This window comes from Alosa sapidissima, chromosome 8 (assembly GCF_018492685.1).
Source record: "Alosa sapidissima isolate fAloSap1 chromosome 8, fAloSap1.pri, whole genome shotgun sequence".
Classification (NCBI taxonomy): domain Eukaryota; kingdom Metazoa; phylum Chordata; class Actinopteri; order Clupeiformes; family Clupeidae; genus Alosa; species Alosa sapidissima.
This window is the reverse complement of record NC_055964.1, coordinates 21551193-21573343: the sequence shown is the minus strand read 5'-3', so window position 1 is coordinate 21573343 and position 22151 is coordinate 21551193. Positions and strand designations below refer to the sequence as shown.

General features: G+C 41.5%; 3 protein-coding genes across 6 annotated transcripts; 1 reads left to right on the top strand and 2 right to left on the bottom strand.

The window, feature by feature from the left end:
* Nucleotides 1-1777: 1777 nt before the first annotated feature.
* mvk (mevalonate kinase) lies at nucleotides 1778-10980 on the bottom strand. Of its 2 annotated transcripts, none has more exons than XM_042101627.1 (10): nucleotides 10611-10980; nucleotides 8938-9085; nucleotides 8640-8787; nucleotides 7568-7723; nucleotides 6722-6825; nucleotides 6517-6562; nucleotides 6300-6390; nucleotides 5302-5421; nucleotides 4946-5099; nucleotides 1778-2596 (listed from the first exon to the last, which is right to left on the bottom strand). In XM_042101627.1, exons 1-10 carry the CDS (start codon nucleotides 10686-10688, stop codon nucleotides 2445-2447), a joined length of 1197 nt encoding a protein of 398 aa, XP_041957561.1. In that variant the 5' UTR covers nucleotides 10689-10980; the 3' UTR covers nucleotides 1778-2444. The 2 variants fall into 2 exon arrangements, with proteins under 2 accessions (XP_041957561.1, XP_041957563.1); XM_042101629.1 differs by having other exon boundaries at nucleotides 10906-10972.
* A 146-nt stretch (nucleotides 10981-11126) lies between these two features.
* Nucleotides 11127-13950, top strand: mmab (metabolism of cobalamin associated B). The gene is made up of 9 exons (XM_042102012.1): nucleotides 11127-11287; nucleotides 11421-11485; nucleotides 11711-11804; nucleotides 11904-11961; nucleotides 12041-12113; nucleotides 12281-12378; nucleotides 12634-12698; nucleotides 12869-12928; nucleotides 13016-13950. The coding sequence occupies exons 1-9, from the start codon at nucleotides 11181-11183 to the stop codon at nucleotides 13098-13100; spliced, it is 705 nt and encodes a 234-aa protein (XP_041957946.1). The 5' UTR covers nucleotides 11127-11180; the 3' UTR covers nucleotides 13101-13950.
* On the bottom strand, nucleotides 13320-19403 carry aldh3b2 (aldehyde dehydrogenase 3 family, member B2). Of its 3 annotated transcripts, none has more exons than XM_042102009.1 (10): nucleotides 19228-19403; nucleotides 18503-18698; nucleotides 17060-17170; nucleotides 16510-16630; nucleotides 16318-16403; nucleotides 16143-16224; nucleotides 15329-15718; nucleotides 14879-15045; nucleotides 14519-14618; nucleotides 13320-14339 (listed from the first exon to the last, which is right to left on the bottom strand). In XM_042102009.1, the coding sequence occupies exons 1-10, from the start codon at nucleotides 19278-19280 to the stop codon at nucleotides 14140-14142; spliced, it is 1506 nt and encodes a 501-aa protein (XP_041957943.1). In that variant the 5' UTR covers nucleotides 19281-19403; the 3' UTR covers nucleotides 13320-14139. The 3 variants fall into 3 exon arrangements, with proteins under 3 accessions (XP_041957943.1, XP_041957942.1, XP_041957944.1); XM_042102008.1 differs by lacking the exon at nucleotides 19228-19403 and adding an exon at nucleotides 18816-19218; XM_042102010.1 differs by lacking the exon at nucleotides 19228-19403 and adding an exon at nucleotides 18816-18888 and having other exon boundaries at nucleotides 18503-18717.
* Nucleotides 19404-22151: the final 2748 nt, after the last annotated feature.

Below are 22151 nucleotides of genomic sequence, written 5' to 3'. Positions count from 1 at the left end.
ATTTTTATTATCATTTTTCTTTTTTGTTCTCTGACTCACTCACTGGGAGTGTGTGCTAGCGAGTGTGTGTGGTGTGTCTGTCTGTGTGTGGTGTGTGTCTGTCTGTGTGTGTGTGTGTGGTGGGTACCATGGCAGCACGTGTGACTGTAATCCTACATCCCTTTGAAAAGCCAGATTTACAGATGCTGCCCCCCATCCTCTCCAAAAACGCCTGATGTTACTCTCATCCTCCCTTGGTAATCCTGTTATTCCATTCGGAGACAGGCTTCAATCTTTTCATTACAGATGATCAAAGATTGGAATGCAATTCCCTCAACGCATTCCGACTCCGTCGACTTTGAGAAAGGGGGGAAGAGGGGTGAGGGGGCGAATTGATTCGTGTAATCACGGCCACTGTGTAGATTTATCTGGATGTGAGCCTCAGCAAGCAACTTCAGAAATTTGTCAGAAGAAAGAGAGGGAGAGAAAAGCGAAGCCGGCACATTTTTCACGCTTCATGCCACTAGTCCAGGGGCAAAGTCATTTAGCGTGGGCAGGACTGATGTGCGGACCTATTTGTTCAGTGTAAAAGGTATTGGGGGGAGGGGGGGGGGCATGTCAGTCCCCTCCATGTTCAGAAGAAGAGGCAGAGGAATGAGAGAGAAAAAAGACGAGTCTGCTCAATATAATTGAAATTTCCTCTCTACAGCTTGGGGCATGGTCTTCAAAAGATAGTCTTTTTTTATCTCCTATTTTCCGCAGAATTCCAAGTGAATTACATGGCTGCTCGGGGATTTGAGGAAAAATCTGCCCCTGCTGCTACCGCCGCTGCGGTTCCTGACAAAGTGCAGAGAAGTTAATTTCCACATTGTGTTTCCGAAATGAACTAAAGCCAGCGCTGGAAGGGGGCCAGGAGTCTCCTGGCAACCGCGGCTTTGAACAGGGACTGTCATTTATGGTATGTGTAATCACCTCAAAGAGACTGTGACAAGCACCCAAATAAATATTTATAAAAAGGAGCCTCACACAGAGCTGGAGAGCACCAACGAGGGTAGTAGGCTACGCAGACGTGTGAAGATCTGAGCTACAAACCAACGCTTTCCACAGAACGGCTAAGACATTTACTGTAAACGTAACTGATAGTAAACCGAGACTGATTTATTGTTGTCTTTCACATGAAAACTGACATGATTAAATAATTTATATGATTTGACATGATTTGTGTACAGTGATCCAAAGGCAGCATTTTACAGTATGACTGATGACAATATGTCAAAATGAACGGATTGACTGAAGTGATGAGTCCCCATCAAGCTCAATTCAATCCAGACAATTCATTCTTCTGAGTGAGAGCTCTTTACCTGAACAGATAATGCCATCTACTGGCCAACCAGTAGCAAAACAACTAATAACTAGGGGTGTAAAGGTACACATATTTGTACCAAACGGTTTCGGCACAGGACGTTTTCAATAGATGTGTACCAAATGTACCAAATGCAGTCTTTAACAATAGTCAGGCTTTTTTGCTTGTGGACAATGTTTCAAATTTGAGTTCCCACACAACATATTAAGTAATGGACCATATGTCAGTTTAGTAAAAAATAATATATATACAGTACAGGCCAAAAGTTTGGACACACCTTCTCATTCAATAAGTTCCCTTTATTTTTATGACTATTTACATTGAAGATTCATCAAAACTATTAGGGAACACATGTGGAATTATGTACTTAACAAAAAAGTGTGAAATAACTGAAAACATGTCTTATATTCTAGTTTCTTCAAAGGTGCTATTTTCTTTTACATTTAATACCATATTCAGCAAGCCATAATTTACAAATATTTATCTTTGGGCCAAATAACTTTGGATTCATTCATAGTTTTCAGTGAGAATGCACAATGTAAATAGTCATGAAAATAAAGAAAACGCATTGAAATGAGAAGGTGTCCAAACTTTTGGCCTGTACTGTATATACATATTATTCCCGTTGTGCATCAGCAATATTGTCAGTTCATTTTAGGTTAGCAGTAAAACCGAGGTACACACCGAAACATTATTTTTGTATACCGTTACACCCTTACTAATAACACCACAACCTGAGAGATCCACTTCCCACATCTTTGTGTCCATATCTATGCCTTGTTTATTATTGTGCAACAATATAGCCAAGCCCTCTCAGACATCAGTCTGAATGAATAAATTAGCATTCCACAACAAACACACGCATGGGCATGATATATTGGCAGGCATATGCATTTGCGTCCTTACTCTGAGGATATTCTTTCTAGTGCAATGTATAACATTCTCTGGAGAATTGACACACCACTTGTCTCCGGTAGGCTATAACACCTAGCTCCTAAAAGACAGCTTCTTCGTGGTCACCTATCCTGTAGCCTTGCTTTCATGGGCTGTTATGACTGCTCAGATGGTGTGCCAATCTGTTAGGTACAGCCAGTTGCTGCTGTTAGTAGCTGTTGAAAACATTCATGACTTCCTCTTTCATGCTGTGGGGAGAGTGCAGCTGAATTCCAGGCACGCCGATGTTCGTTTCCCAACATTCATAGCCGGTGTCTTTCAAGTCCTGAATGGTGCTCTGGACCACCGCATTGTCTGTGTCTGAAAAGGTAAAAGGGGGAAATCAAAGGAGTCAGAGCAACGAGTTAATCAAGATCTGCAAAAAACACTCGGCCTCTGAACATCAAAGAAGGCTTTTGGTTGATAAGCGTTAACACGAAGCCAAAAGAAGCGGTCTCGTTAATTACAATAAGCTGCTGATAAATCCATTTATTTTCACCAGAAAGAACCTTGAGCTACATCTTTTGCTCTTTGAACAAAAACAAACTTCCAAGTCCTGTCAGAGATTTAACGTATGACACCAATGTACAGGAGACACATACGTGTGTTCTAAATAGAATGCCAATTCTACAATCACCAGTCTAAAGTATCCACAAGCATATGGGAAAACTCCTTGCCATCCTTGTCTTTTTAGAGGCTTTAAAGAGTGTCCTCTAGCAGCCCCCCCCCCCCCCCAAACCACATACCCCCCACACCACTGACACCATGCATTTTAATTTAATAAGTCTGTAGACGTCCCAGAGACCTAGCCCTATAATGGATTTGTATTTTTAGCAGTACTGACAGTCACATTGGTAAAATTAGACTTTCAAGTGCCATTTTTTATGAACCAAAGCCTCCATTACAGAGTGCTTCAAATCACAGTTTTTCTGTTCTTCTCCAAATAGACATATCATAACTGCTGTCAGTGGAAATGTCCATGAAGTGTGCTATTTCTGTGGCAGATTGAGATTTGATCACAAGTCTGTTGAGATATTGCTTAAAGATGCAATGTGTAGCTTTCCTATGTCTACAGTATGACCCAAAACAATCACATTTCTGAAAGATCAGAGAAAATCTATTTCCAAAGTTTAGTTTCTGTATTTTATCTACCAACTTCATAGAAGCATAATGTATGCAATGGGTGGGAATACTAGGAAAGAATGTAATAATGTCTTGGGACTATCAAATTATCATTGTCTGACTATTTTCACTTTCAAACACAAAAACTATTGGAGTATTCTAGCTTTAACACTTGCTAGTGACCTGATGCATTGTTGTGTCCAACAGCAGATCTCAGTTTGACAGCTGCAGCACTCTCACAGGGGCAGTCCCATGGCCGGCCTTGTGATGATGCTAGCCCTCTGCCTTCCATCCACTTCCCTGTGCCTTAGCACTTCAATTCTGCTGATGTTTCCTTTTCTTACAGAACAAGGCAACCCTCCCAACACCCCCACCCTTTACCCCACCCTCTCCCCACAGTCACCCTGCCAACACACCTTTTATCAATCATACACTTTTTTTTTCTCTCTCTCTCTCTCTCTCTCTCTCTCTCTCTCTGGGCCTCAGCCAGAAGTAAGGCAAATCACTGCTTTTGCTTATCAAAGCAAAGAGAAGTTTGCTGTTTGATTGCTGCTGTCTGAAACTTCAACACAGGCATGCAGGGTATAGAGTGTATAAAGCTTAACGTATAAGATAAGCGTCTCTTTTGCTCGGCCTAACCCCTCTTACCATTTTCCTGACGGGGCCATTTCTGCCTAAGGCTGTGGCTTCTCAACAGTCAGCAGTGTAATATTTAAATATGTTTCTTCTAAACTTGTAAAATGTATTTATCTTATTCCTGCTACACAAGTGACAACTGCCTATTCTTTGGAAGCCATTTATTTCAGGTCTTGGGCTACATCTTAAAAGTAGGTAATCACTGAAATGGCAATTGCAAAAGGAAGCAATTTACTTCCCTCGTCTAAGAAGGGGCATTAAGAGCAAGTACCCAGCTTGCTGCCATTATCAGACTTGCAATCATCCGAGCCTGTATACTGGGAAATCTGGCATCCTGATTAAGATTCTGTGTGTTAAGATGCTTCAGGCATAAACAAAACAAACAAAGATGATGAAGCATTGACATCTGACAGGTCCTGTTGAGATCTTGTCAGGAAACAAGCAAGAAATCTCTTTCTGGCCAACTTACACTCAACACTACACCCATTTCTTATCAGACGTGTCAGCCTGGGATATAAACAAACCCTGAAGTGAACCCGATTTAACAAAACTGATCATCTCATCACTCACAGAGATAAAACTAAAGACAAAAATACCAAAGAACCAAAACTCCAACAGAACTCAAACAACATCAAACTAAGAATATTATTCTGACAGAGATGAAGCCAAAGGAAGGAGAAATCTGAAGGCATAGAGTTCAAATGCATTTCAACATTTTGAATCTCTAAAATACCTCAGGATGTATTTATTCTTCCCAACATGCTCTCCTGCAAAGGAAACCTTACTAATTTGCTTAGCACCAGCTTCAAGCCAGACAACACTTTACACGTTTAGCCCGATTTCATTCTTGTTCGGCTATCTCACACACACGCACGCACACAAGCACACACACACACGAGCATGTGAGTGCACCTGGTCTGAGGAGAGTGATGCCACAGCCCCCGCCTCCGGCCCCGGTCAGCTTGCTGTGCAGCCCCCGCCTCAGTGTGACTGTGCAGAGGGTATCGAGTGAGGGGTGGCCCACACCCATCACATTCAGATGGTGCTGGTTGATATCCATCAGCTCCTGTGCAGAAATATAAAAATAAAAAAAAAGGGAAATAAAAATGAGTCAAACTGCTCCAAAGCATTAAGAGATGAGATCGATAAGACGGCTTCATGGCATGTCAGGATTTCTACATATTATAAACATATTATCTAGATAAGATAAGAGAGTACATGAGGTTACTGATGGAGGTATTTACTGGGCACTCTTGTTTTGTCTGTACCTCCAATGTGGCGTAATGTTCTGCTGTTGGTGAGCCTTTGGCCATCTCCATGAGTGTCTGTTCACACATGCAGGACACAGCATCCACGGACTCCAGCACAGGGTTTAGTACGGACGGGAACTTGACACAGAGAAACAAAGAGAAAGAAAATATAAAAAGAGAGAAAGAAGGTAGACAAGGTGAGATTCATGAATGATTGACATACGGTAAGCTTTGGGGAGATCCCATTCTTGCTAAATATTGGATAGTGTGTCTATCTTCTTACTCTCAAAATGAACGTGGCCAATGAGTGTATAATGATTTGAACCCTTTTCCTTTTGACTGTTTCCAAGGTACACATTAGGTGAATGTGTCCAAAGTTGCATCAGATTCCTTTTTAGATGTCATTTTTCTTCTTAAATCTCATTTCAAAACCCAAGATCCATGCAAAAGGTAGTATGAGCTCTTCATTTCTTCAGCTAGTACAAAGTGGTTTCATTGAACCAGAGGGTCATATGGAGCCCTGCTTTGCAACATCCTCTGGCTTCCTTCCCTTCATCTCTGACTCTGGCTAAAGTAATGATCGTAATTAACCAGAGCACGACACAGCGGCAGCCCTTCAGAAGCACAATTAGTGCCTCCTGATTAAGCAGGAAGCAGTGATGTGCACGCTGCGGCACACTCCCGGTGAAAAAGGGCACGAACTTTCACTCCTCTTCCTTCATAATCGCTGCGGTAAAGCAAACACCATCCCCACCTCCCACCTCCCACCCGACCTGGATTCACCCTGTTATGCGACAACCTACCTGTCACTGTTGTCACAGCAACAGCACCTGGGGATGTCTACAGAGCACTTTAGTTTCCTGTCTTTTTGCGTTTTTTTTTTTTTTTGGCTTCTTCCTCTTTTTTTCATAAATAGAAGCCTCTGATCCCCCAGAGAGCTTTGAGTGACTGTGGCAGCTGCAGCTATTATGCTAATTACAGGCCTGGGAGCGCGTGAGGAGCGGCCATTTCCGTACCTTGTTAATTTTGTCCTTCACACCGGCAACAAGTGTCTTTGTGCTGCGCGGCACTTGGGTGTTGGTGAGGAGAATCCGCAGCGTGGGAACCCTGAGGAGACCATTACAGCCAAAGTTAGCAGGGGGAAAGATGCCAAACCATACAATGATGATCGTTTGTGTGCAGATCACTTTTGTTGTTCATTAAATAAGAAGCATTCATCTCATTGAGGGGTACCTTTGCAAAGGGGTAATCTTCCCAGCATGATATCTTAGTATGCTTCCTATGAAAGAGTAAACAAAAACAGGGAACTATCGTATCAATAAATGCTGTCAAAAAAGGTCCAAACATCTGTTAAAAAGTCACAAATACACGTCCACATCATCTTAGCGAGCCTGGGTTGGGTGAGCATGATGATGTTGATGTACTGGTCCCATCTTACCCCATGTGCTCACGGCGTTGTCTACCCCTGAGGGGTTCCCATGGATGATCCTCTCCCCCTGAAAGGCCCACTGATTGATCATCTCCAACTCCTCACCACTCCACCTGAGCCAAGGTAGACACATATCAATCCACACCATGTAGTCAGAACCAACAGGAGCAGTTTCAGTAGTGCGGCAAAGATTTACCATACAAAATGCTAAGAGCTTTTGTCTAAAAAATACAAGGGAATGACAGTACACAGGGAAAACAACAAGGATCCATTTGTCAGCTTCTTGTTTCTGATGTTTCTTCTTGTGACTAGAGCATTGTGAGAACTGTGAGGGAAAATTACAAAGATGGAATTTAAACTATTGCTTTTGCTTTGATACTTGTGCTTCTGTAAGAGCATAAACCTTTTAATTTGATACTTCTGTTTCTGTAACTTTTCTGTGCAAATAACAAATCAGGCCTGTGTGTTTTTTTTAACTGTCCTTAGTTCTTAACCTAATGTTCTAACTCATTGTACTAAAGTTGTGTGTGTGTGTGTGTGTGTGTGTGTGAAAGGAAGTATAATGATACAAAATATAAATGTGTGTGTGAGAAACAAGTGATTATCTCTTTGGTGCACAGACTGTTTCTCTGTACAGATTGCCTGATGCATGAGACCTGAGAGGTGAATAAACTACTAACTAGAACGTCAAGCCTTATCTCAGTCTCTCTCAGGGTTTATAGATCCTATAGGTCCAATTTCTTCCACAGAACCCACTGCAATGGCCAGTATTTCTTCACTCAACACTTGCTGTTAGTATGCAGCCCAAAATAATCTGTATGAAAGTGTGTGTGTGTGTGTGTGTGTGTATGTTACCTGGCTGTGTCCCCATCTGGCCCCAGAGGACAGGAGACGGCCCCCTGCGTTGAGAGCAGTGCGGCGGCCACGCACACACAGTAGGCGGCGCTGGAGCCCAGGCCAGCTCCCGTGGGCAGCTCCGACCAGACAGTCACAGTCAGGCTGGGCAACGCTCTGCAACACATCACCCTTCCAGTCAGCAACAATAAAAAGGCAATACGTACACACACCCAGGACTGCACACAAAGAGTGCTCAGCTAAATGTTGGATGACCAAAAATCAAAAGAAAAAAAAGCTTCTTCAAGCATACAGATTCTCAATGATGTTGACTTTATTATATTAATTTAAAACTTAATCATTCTTATTACAAAACAAATGTATACCACTTGTCAAGCCTGAATCTGGTCCATTAAAGAGGATGTTTACAGCGTTTCAAACTGAATGTCATATCTTTGAAAACAAACAAATATAAACACCACTGGAGAGCTCACTGCTCTTGATCTGCATTACTTCAGCCTCCTTAAGGAGCATGATAAATTACAACTCAAGAGTCCAATTATATTAGAATTGCAGCATGAAATGGACCATAAATGTGTGTATGGTGATTACACCAAGGACATTTTCTGCTGAGAAGACATACTACAATCTGTCTAATGGGGACGCTCCACAAGGGTATTATATTGCCATACAGTTTATAACAGACTCCATGACATTTGTTGGCGGCCACACTGCAAGCCTAGTAGAAAGAAGCCTCTGTAAAAAGCCTTGACTGTCAGCGTCAATAAAAGAGCTTCTTGATGGATCTGAGTGATAAACAAGTCTGCTCATTTTCCTCGGGCAGTACTCACGCACGCTTGTCACAACTCCAGCCTTCGATCTAGTGAAAAACTCTCATCATTCTTCCACCATCAGGGTGTATTGGCACTATGAGCAGAGTAACGGTTTTCTTCGCCCACCACAAACACCACACGTCACAACTGTATCGCCACACTTGTCTAGCTTTGATATCTGCCCACACGGGGATTTTGCAATCCCTCAATTCCCAATCACCTAAACACATCAAAGAGCATGTGTTTTGTAGCACTCTTACTTTGACTTGGAAAAGACGGAGAAGTAGATGTAGAGAAAGGCCGACACAGCCATACTCCGGGTGTCAGTGCTTCCATCCTCTATTCCGGTAAACTCTCGTAGCCTTCTGACTAGATCAGCATCCAGCTCCTTTAAGTTCCCATGGTCAACTGTAAAATAAATATCAGGTAAGCTTACCACCCCCTGTATGGAAATAAAGCATGCACTGTACAAACATTAGGTATGATGTGATAAATGGAATTTGATGTATGTTACATCATGATGAACACAGAAACTTAACAGATGCACTGTTCACTTACTGGTTTTGTCTTGAAGCAAATGCTGTAGTGCACTGACATCCCAGGACAAAAATGTGTTTATGTTAGGTAGATTGATGCAGACCTTGCTGGTGGAGGTAGCTTGAAGTCGAAGGAATGTTCGTAAATTCAAACTCACTGCCAGAGCAACCTGAAACATTGAGATTACAGGCTAAATGTATCACATAATAAAAAAAAAAGCATAATTTTTAATTGTAGTATATGGGTCATTCTACAAATACCGTGGCATTTAAGTAGTATCAGTGTCCCAAGATGTAGCCTAGTTATAACTTTTCAGAACATTGATCAAACTACATTTAGATTGCAACATTTCAAAGTTTTACATGTTTTTCTATGTAATTGGGAAGAGAGTTCTAAACAGAGATTTATTTCAACATATATGTTTGCCATTCCTGAGACTATCAAGAATTTCACCTGTACCCATTGACTATTATAAAAATAACGTGACTCATTTTGAGTACATAGTGTTAAATAATAATGCAATTTATTTGTTAATGAAGAACCCTGTCCCTGTGTTTCAATCAACCCCGTAGCACAACCATTCCCCCCCCCCCAAAAAATGGTAGTTTGATCCTTTTGACATCTTTTATAAAGGAGGTGGTGTCATACAGCAGGTGGAGGTGGCGTCATACAGGTGGTGTTTTCAGAACAGCATGGTATGACAAGTGGTCAGTTTCTCTCTCACTTTCTATTAAATAATTTATGGTGGATTTATGATTAATGGTGGATATATGTGGACTTGGTCAATCTCAGGCTTTCAACACTTTCATAGGGAAAACCCATAGTTAAGAAGGTTTCTTCATCCCACACACTGTTTATCAATGGGTTGAATGGCTAAATTGTTCATGTTAGGATGGAGAAAAGTTTTGCTATCAAGTACACACATCACTTTGTCACATCAAATAAAATAAAAAAGATTGACATTTTAATGTTCATTTGTTCATCCTCCTCAATCACAAATGGCACCAAATCTGTAGAACCCATGCATATTCAAGCAACTTTGACAGTGCAAAAACAGAATGGCTGATCAGATATTTACTGTCCTATGTACTATGGATATTTCAAGTGCCTAGGATACGATGACACTGGATCAGTTAATACTTAATTTAATATTTTTTATTTCTATTCTGGGTTTAGTTACTAATATGAGACAATAATGGAGCACAAATGTGCCGACATCTTGTAAACATCTGGTAAACATCTGTCAAAAATCTGTCTGATGCTACCAGATACAGTTACGCACGATAGCCGCACATGCTCTGTTTGCCCTGGTATGTGCTCTAGAAGTCTGTAACGTCATGTTACATGAACATCACCCAGAATAATCTCTCCAGATGTCAGACCTTAATTTTGATAGAATTTATCCGTATGCCAGTCGTTGCCATGGACAAACCTGTCGAGTAGGCTACTGAAAGGCCAGTTGGGAACTTGCAAATGTGCCTAACATCAGCTTGTTCCAAACAAGTGCAGGCACTCATTTGCGCGTCTGACCACGTAGCTCACCGTATCATTAATGACCATGGGAAATTGAGGGTCTCAAGGCCAGACCAAAGACAGACTTAAATGTTAGATAAGGTAAGGTCGGGAGTCTCAGTAATCGACGTTTTAGTAATCTGTCAAAACATCAGCAACACCCGGAGCCCAGGCTCACTCACCTTCCCGTGGACGACAGCGTGCTCTCCATGAAGGATGGCTTTTCCTGGTGCTGAAACAATGCAGTCAATAGCGTGCATTCTAAAATTCAATGCACAACGAATACGGAAATTTCTTAAAGTTGCTCACCATGAGCCAAAACAACAGTCGCTTGAATACAATAAACACAGCTAGATGCTTGGCTAGCAGTCGATCACAGGCTAGCTATCCGCTATGAAGCTGTACTCGCCGCCACTAGTGTCTAATAAGTTTCACTCACAGAAGGTCAAATGCAGTCTCTATTTACCAATAACTCACTGTGAACTTGCCACACATAAGTCAGATGAAGTGTCAACACACGGATGAATGCATTCCCGATAAAATCCAATGAGTGCTAAACGCCTTATGTACAGACCGCCCAATAACCAATCGGAATCATCGAGAACTAAACAGCCTATCAGACGTATCGGTCGTGTGACAGGAAAGCCCAGCCTTCTTTGTACGGGTGCCTATAACAGACATATTACTATGAATGTAAATACGACGATAGCAAGAATAACCATCACGCTTGCTTTCTTGTTACGAAACTGACAATGATGGCAGCTGCTGTGACCAACCGCTTGCAAATGCGCTGTATCTTTTGGTCAAGCCAGTGTGCACAGATGTACATGATACGACACATATGTAGGACAGATAGAAGGTAACATTCATTTTCTTTGGTTGTCGCCCTGGCTAGCTAGCGAAGCAAAGATAGCATTGTGTGGTAGAAGTTACAGCTGTCTGTGCTAGTAACCCCGTTGAAATAATGCTCTTCTTTTTTGTCCCCATTCAAGTTTTGCCACCAGGTCAGATGAAGAGACTAGAGTTCCGAAAATTTACACCAAAACTGGAGATAAAGGTGTTGCAACCGACTTGTTTAATTCTCAGTTCTGTTACCTCACCACTACTAACACCCTTGATGTTGCTCTTGTGACTTTGACTGTAGATCCTTGAACATGAAGCAGGCTACTACTGATTGACGAATTCTTGTAGTAATTATTTAAAAATCCACAAAATTTCTTTCTAGACTAAATTCAGATAATTGAGACAAATCATTACCTGCTTCATTGTTCCACAAACGCAGGATTTTCCAGCACATTCACAGGTGAGAGAAGACCAAAAGAAGACAGCATCTTCGAGGCTTTGGGTGATACAGATGAGTTGTCGTCTGCCATAGGGTAGGCTCAGTGAAATTGTTGGATTAAGATTATCAGAAGGCAAGTGTTTGGTTTTGTCATGCATTGCTTTCTAATAGACCCCCTGTATTCTTCTCAAAGATTGGCCAGGGAGTTTTGCAAGGACAAGGAACATAAATTTATTGAAGAGCTTGAGAAGGTCTGTCACTGTCCATTTTATTGCTCACAGGAATTTATACCTCCCATGTTGTGGTCTGAAATTTGATTTGTGTGTACAGATTCAGTGTGTGTTGCAAGATGTGGGATCTAATGTTGCCACCCCTTTCTCATCAGCTAGGGAGAGTCACAGAGGTAAATATGTTTATAGTAGTATTGGCTCCCATCATGACCAACATAACTGCTTGAGACATTATAGACCACAAAGATTGCTTACAGGGTAAATGTCAAGGGAGACCCACTGCTTCGGGCCTGGTGTGGTCAACATTTTCAAAAGGCATCTTTTTTCTTTCTCTCCCCAGTGAAGACCAAGTTTAGTCCCCAGCCTGTGTTGGAGCTCGAGAGTTGGATTGACAAGTACACAGCGGAGCTGCCACCATTGACTAATTTCATATTGCCTGTAAGGTTCGCTTGAGTGACTAGAACTAAATATAAGACGAAGTGCCATTCACCCATTTGTATTGAGTATACGCAAGGCATGTTTTTTAGTTTGTTTTGTTCTGTTTAAATCAGTCATGTAGCCATCTTAGCAAGGAAATATATAGGGTGTAGGTACAGTATAGGCTGTTAATGGTACGATGTTGTCATGTAATACCCACACGTTATTGCCAGTGATGCATATTGAGGGATGTGCATGTGTTTTTTCATCCTGCAGTCTGGAGGAAAGAGCAGTGCCTCTTTACATGTAGCCCGCGCAGTGTGTCGCAGGGCCGAGCGAAGGTCAGCAACAATCTCTGTTGGAGAATACTGTACATGAACACACATTCACAGATTAACAACATTTCATTCAGTTTTAAAGGACTTCAATTCTTCATTTTTTTTTAAAAATCATTACAATTAATGTATACACATTTTTTTTTACCATTTTAACCCGTTTTATTCTTCCTTAGTGTGGCCCCTATTGTTCGCTCAGGGGAGGCTGATCCTGATGTTGCCAAGTTTCTAAACAGGTAGTGATGTAACCCATCAACCACCCATCCCCCCCCCCCCCCCCCATTCCATCCCAGCTGTTAACCCTCCTTCATTTCCACACACAGACTCAGCGACTACCTGTTCACCCTGGCGAGGTATGCGGCCATGAAGGAGGGAGCAGCTGAAAGTGTCTACAGAAGACCTACATAACACCCGTGTGTGTTCGGGAGGAAGTGGGTAAATCATACTGATTGAGAGACTGGCTGTTTTGTTGTGTGAAATCAAAGCATGTATTTTTATTTGATCTTCAACTATAAAATGTATCAAGTCGAACACAATGGAGAAGGTTTTTATGTAATTCCACAAGACATGCCTGTTTCTATGGAATTCCACATGACATTTCTGTAACTTGGAACACCTTGCTTAGTCAAGAGTTTTTTTTTTAGTTTTTTTTAAAGAAAGGTAAAAGCACCTCTTATTGCTATAAATGTACAGTAGAGGGCTCTGGCATTCTTCAGTTTATCGGTACCCACCCTTCCCCTGGACCTAACACTCAGATTCCTTAGATTTCCGGTCAGATAATATTCACACTCCATCTCCTTTTTTGATGTTATTTATAGAGTTCTGTACATATGCATATTCTTTTTTTAATTGAACTCATTAATGATGCAGTTTGCTGTGATTAATCATGATGAATCACTTTTTTTGTTCTTCGTGAAAATAGATATTTAAATTTAAAGTCATGGAATTGATGAAACACACTGAAACTCTAGCAGACAATAATGTTATATGTATCAATATAAATTATTATTTAACAACAGTGAATCCATGTTCAAGAGCTAACTGAATTTCAATGAGGTCCACAGTGCAAATGTGAAAAAGAAGGCACGGGGGGGGAGAAAAATACACACATTTGCAAAATATCTCCCTAATGCCTCCCTGATGAACTGTTGTGGCCAAGATTACAAAATCGTTGTCATATAGATTAAATTATTTGCCTTTACTCGGATTAATTAATACCTTCTGTTCAATGAATTAAATACATCTTTTATGCATCACAGACAGTGCCTGGGTTGCATGTCAATCACCATTTTCTAGACTGAGTCTGAGGTTCTTTTCCAGCAGACCTGCAACAGAATTCCTTACATTCAGTTCCTGTAGTTGCCATAAAGCTGGTAGGAACACTAGCACAGACACAGCACTAAACATATTCATCATGAAGGCCGTACTAACTCTTTCATCAAAGCCTTCATAGAATTTGACACCAGCCTTGGCTCTTCTGCGTCAGGCTGCTGGCCCATGTCATGAGGGACAGGTTGCGGTCATCGTAAGGCGGGTAGCGCAGGTAGGTCAGACACTCGATCCGAGTGCCCCGCAAAAGGCAGGACTTCTTGTGAGAGAATATGTCGAAGCTGTAGCGTCCATGGAATGAGCCCATCCCACTCTGACCTAAAATGAGTTTTGGTTAAGTGCTTTTGGTATATATTTTTTTCCGCAAAAAATGTAGCCAATGTTTATAAAATATGAAGGCTGTAATGATTACCTAAACACACCAAAATATTGAAAAGGAAAGCAATCAAGGCACTCCAGGAAAGGACTTTAGACAAGACAGTTAAAATAGCACTCACCCACTCCTCCAAAGGGTAGGCAGGGCATGAGACTCTGCAGGACACTGTCATTTGAGCAGAAGCTTCCACTAGAGGTCTCGTTCATCAGTCTGGAAATCACCTGCAGAACGGAAATGGACAGAAAGCCTCCGTCAGTCACAATTCAACCATGCATTAGTGGGTGTATAAACAGTGTTGTATACAGACATCACAGTCCTACACCGGACTTGTTCTCGCAGTCTCACACATGGGAGGCTGGGATGCTAGCAAGAGGGCTAAAATCCAGTGGGTGACGTGTATGTCGCTAGCACATCTCATACAGTGTCGGGCAGTAAGATTAATTAATGTGTAGACTTCTGAGTTGTTACAGCTACCATTTACCTTGTTGTTGCTGGAATATGCATAAACACATAAAGGCTTGTCTCTCTTGTTGATGAAGGAGATGGCCTCATCGACACTTTCTACTGTCAGGACAGGAAGGATCGGGCCGAAATACTCCTGATGCATGACTGGATCTGTTTCAGACACATCTGACAACAGTGTTGGTGCTAAAGACAAACAGAGGAGTCATTTAGAGAAAACACATCCTCAAACTACACCATGACTAAAACATACAAATCAACAGGGAATTATACTGCATGTAAGGGGGCTTAAAGAAGGAAAATGTCCATGCCTCAATCAGAAATGTTTCCATTTTAAAATCTAAAATCAGAAACGTTGCCTGTGTGAACTTTAAACCCTGATGTAATCATTTTGTAATCACAAGGCCATCACAGACACTACATGTTTGAGATTAATGTGCGTGATGACCAAATGTAATGTGGCACTGACCAACATACTTCTCCGCTTCGTTCACTTGACCCCCCATCACCACCTTCCCTGACCTCCAGAGCAGGTCTCTGACGCGGCTGAAGTTCTCCATGTTCACCAGACGGCCGTAGCTGCGAGACTCGCGCGGGTCCGAGCCATAGAAGATGAGCAGGGCACAGCGCAGAGCCTGCAGTAGCCGCTCCTTCACGTCGGCGTGACACAGCACGTAGTCCGGCGAGGCCACGCTCTGTCCGCCATTGTGGAACCGGGCCCAGGCGATCCGGCGTGCCGTGGTGTTTATGTCACACGTCTGGTCCACGTAGCACGGGTTCTTGCCACTCAGTACGAGAGTGACCGGCGTGAGACTGCGGGCTGCGGCCAGGGACACCTTGGTGCCTTCCTCACGAGTGCCTGCGGAACACAATGCACCACTGGTCATCCTCACACTCTCGGGCTGGGTTTGGGAGGTCAAACTCACGCACACTGTTGTGCTCAATGACAATCACATGGTATATCATGTTAAATACCTCCAACACTCAATTCCCTAATCATCATACAGCCCAAGGTCTCAACTGAGTGTGTTAAAGGCTTTGATTGGTCACCCCTCTTCTGATCATTAAAGGTGAAATCTGCAAATCTAGTGAAAGGCTGTTGGTATTTCAGCTCAACAGTCATGTTAGGTTATGAGAGGAACCTGACAGTGATTACCTCAGGTAGCTTACCGAGTTAATTACCAAAAAGACTTCTTTGCATGGTAAAAACTAAACAACTAAAATGATGAAATGTAAATCCATACAAGCTGTGTACTGACTAAAGAATGATATAAAAGTTTTACCAGAAAAGAAGACGTGGTCAAACTTCAGTTCCACCATCTCAGAGATGTCATTTGTCCCTGCAAGGACAATATGATAGCACTCCTAAAGAAGGAGGGAGAGGATTGATCTTAGATCTCTTGGAGCGTGCATGTGCCAGAGGTTTGGGCCTTAAAAGCAGATTAACGCTCCACTCACATTATCCAGGTAAGAGGGTAGAAGTCGGTGAAGGAGCTCTGCTGTGTGAGCACAGTGTTCAGAGGGGCTGATGACCACACAATTCCCTGCATGCGCGCACACACACAGACACACACAGACACAATAATAACACATGACAGGCCTATAGACCTACTGCCATCATGAAAAGAAGACAGGCCGAACTGTCTGTACCTGCAGCCATGGCTCCAATCAGGGGCACGAGGCAGAGCTGAACAGGGTTTGCCCATGACCCAAGGACCAATACTGTGCCCAGAGGCTCGCTCACCACCATGCATTCATCCAGAGCTGTGGACTGGTCCAAACCACACAAATGTTTTTGTTTGTTTATTTTTTTAAAGAATCTCTTGAATCTCTCAAAATGGCCTTATCTCTCTAGAAGCCTAACTGCAGCGGAAGTTTATGAGCGTATATAGTCCCTAACACAGGAATCAGTGAAAATGGCCACTGTTGTATCTTTTTCTGTGTGAAACTGATTCTGTATAAAAAACAAAAAAGCATAAGAATAGCCATGCCCAAATCAAGCTGGGAGAACCTTTTCCAGGTTACCCTTTAATCCGCTTTGGGTCCCGCAGCACAATGTGGGTCTTTGTAACAGGCGAGATTGTTTTTCCGGTTCTTTCTATTAAGATGTCTGAGTCTCTTATAATCTTAACAATACAAAATAACATTGACTGTGTGCAACTAACTAATATGCAATCTGAACTGAACATAACAGTCTCACCAGGTTTCTCTCGACACGTTGTGGCTCCATCCATTTACGAAGGTTGTTGATGGCATAGACAGCTTCATTCTTCACCAGAATTAACTCTGATACCACTGTCTCAAAGCGAGGCTGAAAAGACCCAACATTATTAAAAGAAAGGTGAGCATACCGTAAGAATATTGTTCAAAACTATATCCAGACCCAGTGACGTCCACAAACTTTTTGAAGGGCAGGGGCAAAACAACAAAACAAAACAAGAAAACTAAAAGCGCACCTATGTCACGACATGGAGTGCCAAGCTCACGCAAAAGGTTATGTGTCAAGCAGGAGCCTCTGCGGCCCATGGGTGCATGAAGAGGGCCAACCTCAGAGAGTTGGCAAAGATAGGGGGTCCCGGGGCATGCACCCCAAGAGAACATTTTTAAAAAATAACTCTGTAAATGATTACTTCTGGCGGGGTTTGTGGAAAGAAATGGACAGATTGAGATTTACAAATATGGCATAGCCATCAACATATTTAAGGCATCTTGCTGTGGAAAAAAGATGACAATCACAAAGCATGATTATCACACATGATTTACGTAGATGATTATCAGGTCACAGCATGAATGTAATTTGGTCTCACTTTCTTTTTCGTTGTGAGATAGGGCTGAGGGTCTGCAGTGACATGAATGCTTGTGTTATTATTGTAACGGCCTAAAGTCCCCATGCATTGAAAATGAAAATATGGACAGTGCAGAGAGATCATCAAAATGTCAGTTAAATAGTAGCCTAACTGCGCTGTCCCTTGCAGAAATACAGAAAATGGTATTTGGTGACACCCTAGACTCACATCATGGCACTGCCTTTGGGAAAACCTTCCCTAGAGGGCACATGGTAAGGAAGACATCTCATTTTACTGGGATTTGTTCCTTTTCATTGCAAGGGCTCTTCAAAGTGCCACAGTGCTATTTAAGAGGGCACTTCATGATTTTCTTTCATCAGAAAGGCACCGGTAGGGAACCTCAGGTTTGTCCCATTATAAAGGCATCCACATATTTTCCACTGCAGGGGCATCCGTTAGGAAACTTCCTTAAATTGATGCAAGTAGGGACACCCTTTACTTCACTGCATCACATGTTATCCACTAGAGGAGCGCCTATGTTGGCACTTCTTTCTCACATGTAGTACAATTGTAGGGGCAGCATAGAGGGCACTGCATAATGGCACCCTTTTCCAATGGAAGGACACACATAGGGAACGGCAAGTATAGATCATTTTAAGGGGCATCTTACAGGGTGTTGCATTACAACACTAGAAGGGCACTCATTAAGACTCATTAAGGGCACTCCCGTGCACACCTGTGTCCAGATCAGCATGTAACTTACCATTGTTGTGTGATTACATTTGAATCCAAACTATTTTGCAGTTGCTGCATGTATAAATAGCTCAACAAAAGTGCTGTGTCCAGACTGAATTTACCTTGTGCAGGTCCCTCGCTAGTGCATCAACAAAGTCACACTCATGCTCAAAGACCAAGCGCATCACGGCGTCGAGCTGGGCCAGTCGGAAGCACTCATTCGCTGTTCGACCAGACTGGAAGGCTGCTCTGGCCCTCTTTAGCATCTCGGCACATTCCCCTGGTCCAGTCTTTAAGCAGAGATCTCCGTGTCGAGTCCTGCGAAAGAATCCAACTGCTGAAGGACATAGTATTTAAGAGTAGCCTATAGCCTGCGCAATAATTCACTCTAGGTTATCTTAAATTGACATTCCTTTTAAATCAAACGTCGGATACCTTCTGCATGTTATGCGGCCGTTTCTCTGACATGAACGACATGCTGTATTTTTTCTGACTCGGTTCATATTCCATGAGCCACGCCACACAATTTTCCTCGGTGTTCAATCTCAATAAATATTCCTGAGTGTTCTTAGACGGACGCTGAGAAGCAGGGCCCCTTATGCCAGCCAATCAGATTATGGCAACCAAAAAATGAAACAAAGTCACAAATAGCCTATAGCCTGGCATTTTCAAGTCAAATTACGTAGGTCTAAAAAAGGTTAAGCTGCTTATCCAGTCGAGAGTTTAATCCAAACAAATCTGGAGCTGAAGATATAAAAATTCAAATGTATAACTTACTACCTGTTCTTCGATTACCAGCCTTCTAAAAAATAAATAAATCCATATTCTATCAGTTGGCCCATCTTACCTTCTTATTGCTTTGAACCATCTCGTTGGAGATGGACTAGGCGGAGAACTCATGTTTCTTGTAGGTTTGCTCAACAAATGTCCAAAACCAAACTGAAGTATTTTCAAATCACACTGGATCACACACAAGGACGCTCCAGCACCCAACACATGCAACTTGTGACTGAGACTGCGCAGTTGCTGATCCCCAAACCCAAACTTTCTCAAATCCTATCAAAATATCTTGAGCAACTGTTTCACAACTCCAAAACCTCTAAATGTAGCTATAAATCCAAAATAACTAATTAGACACTTTCACAACAATTACAGCTCCAATCAACATTAACAAACATGAAGGCAGGCTTATTCGTTTTTTTTTGTTATCTTACAAAAATCCTAGACTACCGTGCAGATTCAGACTACACAGTTTCATAAAGAAGTCACTCCAGTATAGTCAAGGGGCCAAAACTGATATTAAAACTCTGTCGAAACACTTTTTGGTACAAGCATACAACCTATCCAGTATTAATATTTAACCCCTCAACATGTCTTCTAGCCAGATTGTCAGCTTAGAAAATGTTTTTGTTGTCCATTTTAACACTATATTCTAATAAGTGGTAAAAGCAGATTTTTTTCCCCAAAGTGCTTTCATTTTCTTCCATGTTACCTACTGTAATTTTGGGAAAATGTGCAATATAATCCCACTTATGTGCAAGCATGATCATTAGGGTGGTTGTCAAGCTGATTTTTTTGTGTGTGTGTATGACTTTAAGCAATTTCAGGCCAATTTGTTGGTTTCCTGCTCAACATGACATACCAACACTAAATATCTCCACAACCACAATGACCATATACATAGAAATGGTATCAAATGAAACACTCATGGGTCTGCTGAAGTGTCAGAATGAACATGCATTGTACAGTGTAAGAGAACAGAACTAGAACACGAAAAAAAACAATCTTCACCTAAAGAGAACCAGTTTTCAAAGTGAATATCAGCTTGGAAACATAACATAGTATCCCAAAATCTCTATCAATCAGTACCCCTATGGGGATGAGTCAAGCCAAGTTTAAAGCTTGTAGGGAGAGTTGTAAGTTGTAAGTTGTAATTCTTTAATTTCAAGGCAGCAATGTAGAACTGTAGATGGTGGTCTATGGTGCTATTTGTCTTCATTAATGTACCAGGTTGTAACACAAATTATATTTAATTGACATATCACTATAGTTATTAATTCCATCCTAACATAACTGCTCTCTCACTTCTTTAGGGTAAGGGGTTAGTAACTAGTTAGCAGTAATAACTAGTTTTGCTGATCCTAGCACTTACCACCTGACTAGAACTGACTTTCGATTGTTTAAAAAACAGCACTCACTGATGCACTTATTCTTATTGTACTAGAGCTTTTTAAAATGGTCCTATAAGTGTTGAGAGAATTGCTTTATAAAGCTTAAACTATTAACCATGTTGTTAGTTGCTTAAAAATGCGTCAGCCAAATGTAATGTAATGTAATAACTGTTTTGTAGATTAGATTTATATTATGCCCTTGGATGCATGCATGCATGTTTTGTATTGGGAAGGTATTCATTAGCAAAACAGTAAACTCTTCTTTTCCTGACCAGGACTCAGACTGAGCACATGGACATGGTCCCTGGGTGCCTTCTGTTGGCTGCCTACCTGAGAGTCACTGCTTGGATGGGGAAAAACATACCTTTGCCATACGACTATTATATAGTTATTACTACTAACTAGTTACTTACCCCTAACCCTAAAGAAGTGAGAGAGCAGTAATGTTAGGATGGAATTAATAACTATAGTGATATGTTAATTAAATATACCATAGACCACCATCTACAGTTCTAAATTTCCGCCTTGACATTAAAGAATTATAACTTGTGCAGTATTGCACTGACTCTCCCTACAAGCTTTAAACTTGGCTTGACTCATTCCCATAGATAGGGTACTGATTAATAGAGGTTTTGGGGTACTATGTTATGTTTCTAAGATGATATTCATTTTGAAAACTGGTTCTCTTTAGGCAGAGATTGTTTTTTCATGTTCTAGTTCTGTTATCTCTTACACTGTACAATAAATGTAAATTCTGACACTTCTGCAGACAGCCAATGAGTGTTAGCTTTCATGTGATACCTTTTTATGTATATGGTCCTTGTGGTTGTGGAGATATTCAACATTTATTGCTGGCATGTCGTGTTGAGCAGGAAACCAAAAAATTGGCCTGAAATTGCTTGTACAAATCACACACAAAAAAATTCAGCTTGACAACCACCCTAATATCTTACCTAAGGGTGTCTTCTACCTAAAGAAATAGGGTGACAGCTTGTACCAAAACATGTCCGCAAAAGTCTTAACGGAAGCCCTTTTCAGAATTGGCCCCTGACTAGTAGGCTTGAAAATGATTCATATGAAGATCAACCACAACAGGTAAGTTGTTAAGTAAAGTTTTTTTTTTTTAAAGAATATTCAAAAGCTTTACATGATCGATTGACAATTATATATATATATAAATGTGTGTATATATATATATATATATATATATATATACACACATTTACATAGACATTTTCACTTCATTTTTTGTCTCATTTGAATTGCCTTTGACATGGTGCAACCAAATGCAAAGTTTCTTTCAAAGGGTCAAAGGAATTGCTATTTTTCAAGGTTGTAATCTTTCAGCAATCTTTCTTTATAACAAATATTAGTATATGCATGAATATGTGACATCATCAAAGCACATCAGACTCACAGTAGTCACATCCACTGAGGTAACTTTCTGTCTTGCTAAAGTCTGGCACATCTGAGATAATCCCCAGGTAGCCTGTTTACCAGATCTCACAGGCTTCACATGTGACTCAATGCTTGTGACAGTTTCCTTTTTTGAGAGAGAGGGTGGGCTGGAGTAGGTGAGGTTCTACTAAAGCCCTTACAC